We start from the raw sequence: 10,028 nt of genomic DNA, 5'->3' as shown, positions 1-10,028 counted from the left end.
CGACCAGCAATGAAGCAAGTCATCCGCTTGTATGACAACGCTCGGCCCCATGTTGCAAGAGCTCTTAAAAATACGCTGTGGCATCTAGAATGGAAATTTCTGCCGCACCCAGCATACTCACCAGATATAGCGCCTGCTGATTATCACTTGTTCAGGTCGATGCAGCATGGCTTAGAAGGCAGGTGGCTTCGAAATGCTAAAGAAGTGTGAAAATAAATCGATGATTGGATCTCTGCCAAACCAACATAGTTTTTTCGACACGGCCTCACCTTATTGCTAGAAAGATGAGAAAAAGTTGTCGAAAAAATGGGATATATTTTTATTAATTCATATTATGGCAATTTTTCTTAATAAATGAAAAATGATCAAAATACATGTAAACGGCTACGAAATAAAATATGGTTCCAGATCCCGTAAAGCTGTACGTCCTCTGCCTTGTTCTTTTCTGGCAAACACATTTTTTTGTATTTAAGGGCAGAATATGTACTTTATGTCTCTGCTTGTTTTTATTTTTAATTTGATCTTTTACAGATAGTTATTCCGACTTAATAATGTATATTAAACAGATGTACATTAAATGCCTAACAAGCGCGCAAATCGTTTTCTCGCGTAAAATATTCATCGAATCCTTTTCTCAGTAGCCGCAATATTAATGGTTGAGAAATATTGATATACAAAACTGCCAGAAATCTATTTTTTACTTTCAATAGTATCGTCTCATGTGCCGATCATGTGAACGATGGAAGAAAGTACAGAGATTATCGATACCGTTCAAAATTCAGTAACATGTTAGTAAAAAAATATTTAGTGAATACACATTCTTACACGTGCGAATTATATGGCGAATTCGATTTCGTAAGCCAAAGAAAGCTTAAGATATTTTTTAAAAAATAGTTAGATTTGTCCATACACTGAAGTACTACTATATAATTCATCCTATTCCTTGGAATGAAGTGCACTCATGTAGATTATGTGACTGCAAGCTCAAGCGAAAAAAAATATCTGACCAGTAATTCAGATAAATTTTAATCTGTATTCTTCTGTATCTTCTATTTTTTTTTTTTTTTTATGAGGAAAATTCAAGCCTGCACTACATGGTTAAAAATTTATTCATTTTGTTTGTTTTATTTTACTCATCTTATTCATTTTTTATTACTGTGGCATCACTGTAGTGTTTGTTGCTCCTATTAGATTTGAATACTGTATCTTTCTTCTTTACATTTTAATTTCGATATTGTATTTATTATCTAAGAAAGAAAGTAAATTTTTATAATATTTTGTTATATTAATAATAACAATGAAAGCGAAAACGAGAAAACAAAAAATAGTTATATTAAATTGAATAAGAAATAAGTAAGGAAGTGATATAAGTGAAGGGGCCGAATCTCACCTACCCACCATATAAACGCTTGGTCCACTTAAGATTATAATGTTCAAGAAATTGATTTCTTCTAAACTAAACCACAAAACTTTACATATTTAACGTCCACCATAGTGAAATTATGACCAACACACTTTATTATTAAGTATTTATTTTCTTATAAATATTATCAAATAAATCACGCCGCCCACCATCATTAATTTAGAATTAACGCACTTAACTTTTCTCATTCTACTCTCCAAGTTCGTTTATTTGATATCCATATTGCTGGTAATATTAAGAAAACCTAACCCACCACGTCGCGTTGTCTTCCATATTAATTTCAAAATTAACCCATTCTTAGGCAGTTAACATATCTTCATTTGGGAAATGTGCGGAGTAGTTTTAAGCATTCTTTCTTGCTTGCCTTATGATCAATAAGCATAAAACCTCAAAGAAGTGAAAAAAATGAAATTCAATCACTTGTAATCTTGTCTGAGCATAATATGTATATATATATATATATACTTTATTGGTTCCTTGAAGCCTTCTCTTGGGTGTTATATACATTATGAAAAAAAAAAAAAAAAAAAGAACGAAATGGATTTACCTCCATCCTATAGCGGTGGGTATATAAAGAATCTTCGCATAAGCACTCACTAAAGCAGCTTGTCATAGATGGCAAGCAAAATATTGACTTGGGCCAAGAGGGGGGAAGTATTTAAGATTCGCATTTAAGTCAATTATTTCCCGAAAGTTTTTCAATTGTTTTTATTTTTGTTTAATTTTTCATTTTTCTTATTCTATATCATATTATTATTATTATTATTATTATTATTATTATCAATACATTCAAATTCTTGGATTGCAATTAAATGTATTTGATGAAAAGGAAAAGAGGAAAACTACTTTGAAATTATATAGGCCAAGTTGTTTTCATAGTATATAAAATTTTTTTTTGAATGAAAGAAGAAAAAATTTTATTTTTTGTCAAATATCCGAAAAGAAAAAAAATATTTGAAAAAAATTCAGGTTTTTTCTTAAATATTTTCTTAATTAGATTAAATATTTAAAAATCTATACATTCGTGAGAAGTCTTTTCGCAATATTTTTTATATATGTTTTACGGTAAATCATCCTTGTCAACGTCGTTAGATTCATTAAATATGCCGGCACCGGAAACGAGATCAACCTATTCAAAATTACGATCATGCGCCTTATTTTTTCTTTTGATTTTTTGTTCGATCGTGCTTCTGTTGCGTTTATATTCAATACGCTATGTTGACATGCATTACGTACGCGTATTGCATTATGAAATGGAAAGAAATAATATTATGAATTATGAAGCATACAATCGATTCGGTAATCGAATCGAGCTGACAATGTGTGAAGAAAAAGCGAATGAACAGCTTATGCTCCTAAAATGGCTAGAGTATCAGAAATGGGAGGTTAATGATACGAATGTCAGTTTGGGCGATCGGTTTTCGAAGATGAGAGGCGACATTGAAAGATCATTACTTTATAAGGTGCTGCGTAAAATGCCCAAGGGCGCCGCTTTGCATGTCCACGACATAGGCTTGACCAGTGTTGATTTTATTGTAAAATGTCTAACCTACTATCAGAACTTGTGGGTATGTGTTGCTCATAACAAGGAATTGCACGAGTTTCAATTTTCACAAAAATTTTTAAACGAGACAAACGCTACCGATATGTGCACTTGGTATCCGATTAAAGAATGGCGTAGAATGCACGGGGCAAAAGTGGTCGATGCAAAAATAAGAGATAATCTAATCATAACTACGACTGATCATAAATTGGTCGCAGCACGATTGAAGGGAATTAAAAGTTTATTAAAAGGCTTAATAACATATGCTCCCGTTTGGGAGTTATATTTTGAACAAGCGTTCAAAGAGTTCATCGAAGACGGAGTGCAATATATAGAAATCCGTACCATTTTGCCCAGACTATATAATTTGACTGGGCACAGTTTGCCGCATTTGGAAACGTTAGCTGCTTTAAAAAGAGCATCGGAAACAGTTGCATTTTATAATGCTTCGTTTGTCGGTACAAAAATCATTTATACACCGTCACGTAACGTCAATGATAACGAAGTAGAAATGCTCTTGAGCGACGCACTAATCTTAAAGGTAGAGATATGATTTAAAAAATTTTAATCATACATAAGATGACTATAACTTTGTTGTTGTGCATTTTAGTTAGTGTTCAAGGATTACGTGGCTGGTTTGGATTTGATCTCTGACGATTATTTTTCTAAGCCCTTGCGCGATTTCAGTCAACGTTTAATATATATGCAAGACAGTATGGACTTTTATTTTACGGTCGATGACGTCTACGCTAATCAGTTAGACAATGATGAAAATTTGATTGACGCTTATTTGCTGGGCAGTAAACGTTTGCCATTCAGTTATCCTTTAATGCAACATCCGTACATATTAAGGCAAATACATCGTTTAAATATCGGTCTGGTCATAAATCCTATATCAATCGAGTACATGCAAAATTTGGGCAATTCACGATTTCATCCCGCCAGTATATTATTTACTTTTAACTTGCCTTTAATTATCAGTTCTGATTATCCCGGATTGTGGCAAGCCAGTCCCATAACGCATGATTTTTATCTAACATTTATGAAGATTGCTCCGCGCGAATCTGATTTGAGAGTTCTCAAGCAATTAGCACGTAATTCGATAGTACATAGCGCTAAGAGCGAAGCGGAAAGAGATGTAGCTCTACGCGTTTGGGAGATAATGTGGTCTAAATGGATATGTGAACTTAAGAATATGAACTTGTAAACGATATTAAATTTTGAAAGGAACGAAGTAGCGAGTAACCGGAGACGAAGTATTTGTGAAATTCATTATTATGTTTCGGCTAATATTATCAAAATTTTTATTTAGAAGCTTTTAATACATGTACACATATATTTTTGGCTTTTGTAATTAATCAAAATTATAAAATTTTCCCGCGTCTTCTTCTTTTTATTTAAACTGGAGAACATTTGTAGGAAAAAAAAAAAACGTATACTGTTGAGATGAGGAGCAATTGAATTGGAAATTGTTGGTTGGGAGATTTAAGATTTCAAGTCTGGCTCGATTTCATTTTGTTGCTAAATTAACAGATAGAACACCACCAACTTGCACATCTTTAATTTTCATTTTATTTTTCTACGGTACAGACATGTTCGCAAATACGTTTTTGCCGCAGCTCATCTGTATTGCGCAAACAATCGCGACCAATAGCGGCCGATGAAAAGCTAATTTTTCTAATCCATTAAAGTAACATACTTGAAGGGAATCATCACGGAATGCTAGTAAAAGGATTTTGTCATTGATAAATTTGTCTTTGCTTTACTAGAAGAATAGCTATTCGTAACCAAATATTTCTCTCTATTACTTGAGCTTGATGAAAATGTTGTGCTCGAAAGAGCGAATGGCTTAAAGAAACATGATGATGTATTCGTGATCGGGATAAAGCGAATTTATGGCTCCATCCTATATGATCATCAAATAAGTGCTTCTTCTTCTTCTTCTTCTTGAGTTTATAATGCATTTCCTTTTTATTTTAGATATTCGTGGATGACATTTAAAATTAAAAATGATCTCGTGATTTGAACTTGTGCAAAAATTCAACCTTAGAGCAGCAAGCTTTTGCTACCTTTTAAATAATCTGGTTGAACAAGGTCACTGAACCAATGCTAATGCCAAAGTAAATTGGCCAATAGAGTTCTGTTGCATGATCTTTACGGCAAGCTGTCATAGCACATTTCTGTACATTACACGATCGTTGCATTTTTGTCGTAATAAGTTGATCGTGCCGCCAGATGTATAGCATGTTGCAATTTTTTATGATAACCACGTGTCGTCGAAATCGACATTGGCTAATTTGTGCTACGAAAAATAAGTAGTCATGTGTCCGTTGGATGCTCCGTTGAAGGTGACTACAATGCCTTTGTCATGTTCGAGAGTGATGCGCCTTCAGCTCAGAAAGTGGTGTGGACCTAAAGGTTAATTTCGGTGCACGTACAAGTGTTCTTAGAAACATCAAATGTGTTTTTTTTTTTTTTTTTGCTTTCCATGAATGGCAATGGGGCAACGTCCGTTATTGACGAAGGCATAAAAGAAAAATATAAGCTTTATTCCATACATGTACGAAACGGAACCGTGGCTTCATTGTTGTCGTGATAAATTTTTGCCAATTTCTTTACGCCTTCTAACTATGTATGCATGCACTATATTCCATAAATAATGGAAACATTTAAACAATCCGAAGTGTGTTTTATCAACGTTCACTTTCGGAGCCACAAAAGTAGGGACTCTATATGTTCATAGAATATTATGGGCTTGTCAAAAACTAAATATTATTTATTTAAAAAAATAAATAAAAAAAAAAAAAAACAAACAATTTTTTAATGAACTATATTAGTTTCATACTTCATTATATAATTGATTTTCGTAAAACAATTAAGTTTTTTTTATAAAAGAAAATTAGAAAATATTTTGTTTGCTTAGATTTGCTTAGCCTTTGCCTTCCTTACCTTCCCGTAACGTACATATTCCGAGTCAAAAGAATGTCTCACGTTTCGTGATTTGGCCCATTCTTAGCATTCTGCCCTAAGAATTACAATACAATTGCATAAGCAAGTAATCGATGAGTAAACTTCGGAGAGTTCATAAACTGAAAACCTATCGTATAAAGTTTTCTTAAATGCTTGGAGATATTTTCCTTTTAATTGTTGTTAATCTAATAAAATGACCGAGTGCCATCGCGATATTTGACCTTACCTCCACTTCGTTTGCCTCACTTACGTACTACATCCAATAAATATGAAATATGTAAGCATACACTCTTATATACTATAGAGATGTAGGGTATTGGAATGATCGCTATTGATTGGTTTATATTATTTCAATGAATTGCGATCGCTTCGTAAGGCTGAAATATTTTCGTCTGCAATTTATGATAAGCTTTTTCGCGCGATATATATAAGCTAGCGTTTCATATCATATTCACTTATATACGTGCTTGTGTGAACGTGAATTTGTGTATACTTCATTTCAAATTATTAAATATTTATAACGTTTTTTATAGATAACAACAACGAGCGGGAACGTCATCAGGCCACTTTTGTTGATATTAAAGTTTTGGAACTTTCTTTCTTGACACGATCGAGTCGTGTGTGTCATTATCAAAACGTGAAGGGAACGGAAATTCTATTTTATGCCATCATTAGGTATAGCCATTTAAAATGTTTGCATTTAGTTGGTAGCAAAGCCTTAAATACGCAGCACCAGTGATTATAACGAAAAAACAAAATATCAAAAAAAATATCAAAAAAAAAAAACAAAAAACAAAAAACAAAAAACAAAAAACGAAACAAAGCAAAACAAGAAACAACAACATGAACTATTTTTGGTTTCTTTTTTCTTATATCCTATCCGAGGCGCATCAAATTAATACCGGCAAAGTAGTCTATAGTCAACCCAATGTTCAAGCATTAAATCCATTTGAATATCGGAGCACACCGGACGCTTACCATACGCTCCGTCAGGCATTCTTAAGCTATGAACAGTCCAGAGTTTTGGGTTACGATGTCATTTTGAATGCGAATGAAACGTTAGCCAACGAATTGATTATGAGAGTGAAAACGCAAGAATATGAAAAGGGTTTAGCTACACCGCATCTTTTCGCACCATCGCGGCATTTATTCAGTGTATTAGAAGAAATTAAAAAAAGTCATTTATTTGCGTTACTTTCAATGATGCCCAAAGGTGCTGTATTACATGCCCACGATACCGCTCTTTGTAGCACCGATTTTCTAATAGAATTGACTTACAGAGATAACTTATGGTTATGTCAGGATGCAAAAAGCTTGGAAATCTTCGATATGAAATTCTTTAAAACACAACCCGAAGATGCATTAAACAATAATTGTGAATGGGAATTAATGTCAAAAGCAAGACACACCTACGGAGCCCAAACGATTGACGATATCTTACGGGAACAATTAACTTTATATCCGACAGAAAAATTCATGGATAATAACGAAGCGTGGCAGCAATTTATGAAAATTTTCGGGCTATTAGATGGCTTGCTCTTCTATATACCAAACTGGTCAGATTATTATTATCACGCTTTAGAGGAATTTTATGCCGATGGTGTGCAATATTTGGAATTTCGTTCAACTTTACCAATTGTAAGTGATTAAAGTTCAATAATTGACGATTTAAGGTAATTTAAGTTCAAGTAGTAAAATTTCATATTTTGAATTTTATATATACGACACGATATAACACGACAAAATTATTAATTGCTTGAATTCTAACTAAAAATTGAACATAAATAATAGATGAAGAAAATTAAAAATTAAAAAAGAAGTGAATGATTAATAAACGTCGACACGTTCACTTTCCTGAAGCTAAGCGGATATGAATTTGTATTTTTATTTAGCCTCTCTCCACTTTGCGAATTCAATCATTCAATCAATTCATAAGAAGATCCGCGAAAGAGTTTTTTTTTCATTTTTTTCCTTTTCTCTGCAATAAATTTTATGCAATCGACATTTTGTTCTGAATTTATCAGTTCGTAACGAAATGCTATCCGACCGAAGCCTTGGACGGGAACAAGCATAAGGAAAGCATTTACTCTCGCACATGGCAATTTTCATTGCTTACCGCGTACGCTGCCTTGAAATTTGTTAACTACTTGTAGTAAAATGGGAAGGAATGCATAACGAAAAAGTCGCGGTGTCGGGTGTAACGCATGAATTCATTCGGTCGGTCGATCGGCCTTTCCGGCCTCCGTAATGGTTTCGAAGTCATTAACTGAACTTAACCGGAAATCCCGTTCCATTTGATTGGCAAAAAGTTAATTTACAACTAAGCGGTTTTGTATAGTAAGCCGCAGTATGTCGTAGATAAGGGCATGGTATCTATTATTACATCAAGATACGCGCATTATAAATTATGTCAAATATATTGACAAGTTTACTGAAGGTGTGTTGTCACTTGAAATATATATATTACATAGGATTAGTGATGAAAAGTGAAAGAAAATTATTTATTGTTTTTTTTTTTTTTTAAATTTTTTTAGCGGATAAAATCTTATATATATATATATGTAGCGTTTGATTTAAAAACAGTTAATGCTTAAATTGTGTTGTAAAAATTGTAATCCTTTTCATAATTTTATATCAGCTTTACGATTTGGATGGCAACAACTATACCGAAATGGATACAGTTAAGGTTTACAAAGAAACTTTGGATAAGTTTTTGGTAACGCATAATGAATTCATTGGTTCGAAATTGATTTATGCACCCATACGTAACGCTGATCAGAACGGCATTGAGCACTACATTAACGTGTGCAAAGAAATTAAGGTGAGTGGATTTAAATTCGGAATGAAGCATATATATTGACATATATTTATATGCATTTTAATTTTTAATAATTCGATAGAATTTATATCCTGACTTTTTGGCTGGCTTCGATTTGGTTGGCCAGGAAGAGTTGGGTCGTCCTTTGAAGGACTTTATACCGCAATTATTAAATTTAACTGAAGACATCGATTTTTTCTTTCACGCCGGCGAAACGAATTGGTTTGGTTCCACAGTCGACGAGAATCTCATCGATGCCGTCCTATTGGGTACAAAACGTATTGGCCACGGTTTTGCTTTAATCAAACATCCGATGGTCTTGGAAGTTGTAAAGCAACGTAACATCGCCATTGAAGTTAGTCCAATATCTAATCAAGTATTGCAGCTCGTATCTGATTATCGTAATCATCCGTGTGCTCATTTCTTTGCCGACAATTATCCGGTGGTGATTTCGTCAGATGATCCATCCTTCTGGAAAGCTACCCCACTTACGCATGACTTTTATATAGCTTTTCTTGGCATAGCTTCAGCGCATTCTGATTTACGTTTATTGAAGAAATTGGCCCTAAATTCAATATACTACAGTGCTATGTCATATGAGCAAAAGCAAATCGCTTTACAAAAATGGCAAATAAAATGGAATAAATTCATACAAACTCTTATAAATGACGACTCAATCAGTAATAGTGGCAGCGGCGGCATTATCTTAAAAGAACTTTTCAATAATAATATAGATTGACTAGGAGTTGCTTTAACTATCTCGTTAACTATATCGTTCATATATATTTTTGGAAGTTAATTTTTTAAGGCGGTCCCCTCGTGATAGGCATTCGATTTTCTTCTTGTTTTTTATTTACCTTAAATACTTTCATTAATAATAATACAAACACATATAACATATGTATAACAATAATATTAAGATTTTTCATAATTTACATAAAACAATTTGTTATCTTATATTGTATGTATGTATGTATATTCGATAAGAGAAATTGTACTTTAATATATTTTTTTAATAAAATCAAAAAAATTTACTCATTTTTTACACAAATTTTGTTCAACACTTTTTTACAATAAAATGCCATTCATTCTTGTCTTCCTTTCTCTATTTGCATATTTTCTCTCTTTACATCTGCACTGCACTATCACTCATATTTAAAATACCATTTACTTTGAAAACTTTTTTACATCAAATTAATTATCGTTATTACTGTCTTCTTCTTGTTTATCTTATTTATTAGGCTTTTGTAATCTTTGAATGCCAAAAAACCAAA

At 32.8% G+C, this 10,028-nt stretch overlaps 2 protein-coding genes across 2 annotated transcripts in view; both read left to right on the top strand.

Moving 5' to 3' along the window:
• LOC119631401 (adenosine deaminase 2-like) overlaps positions 1 to 9,661 on the top strand; it is a 20,382-nt gene extending 10,721 nt beyond the window's left edge. Inside the window, exons 2-4 of the mRNA XM_038023565.1 lie at positions 6,470 to 7,574; positions 8,575 to 8,757; positions 8,837 to 9,661. Of these exons, the coding sequence (XP_037879493.1) occupies positions 6,780 to 7,574; positions 8,575 to 8,757; positions 8,837 to 9,493 (1,635 nt within the window). The 5' untranslated portion in view covers positions 6,470 to 6,779 and the 3' untranslated portion in view covers positions 9,494 to 9,661. The remainder of the gene's footprint in view (positions 1 to 6,469; positions 7,575 to 8,574; positions 8,758 to 8,836) is intronic.
• LOC119632437 (adenosine deaminase 2-A-like) lies at positions 2,743 to 4,173 on the top strand. The gene is made up of 2 exons (XM_038025344.1): positions 2,743 to 3,507; positions 3,577 to 4,173. Exons 1-2 carry the CDS (start codon positions 2,743 to 2,745, stop codon positions 4,171 to 4,173), a joined length of 1,362 nt encoding a protein of 453 aa, XP_037881272.1.
• Positions 9,662 to 10,028: the final 367 nt, after the last annotated feature.

This window comes from Glossina fuscipes, unplaced genomic scaffold, assembly GCF_014805625.2.
Source record: "Glossina fuscipes isolate IAEA_lab_2018 unplaced genomic scaffold, Yale_Gfus_2 1, whole genome shotgun sequence".
In the NCBI taxonomy this organism is placed as follows: Eukaryota; Metazoa; Arthropoda; class Insecta; order Diptera; family Glossinidae; genus Glossina; species Glossina fuscipes.
This window is presented reverse-complemented; position numbering and strand designations above follow the sequence as displayed.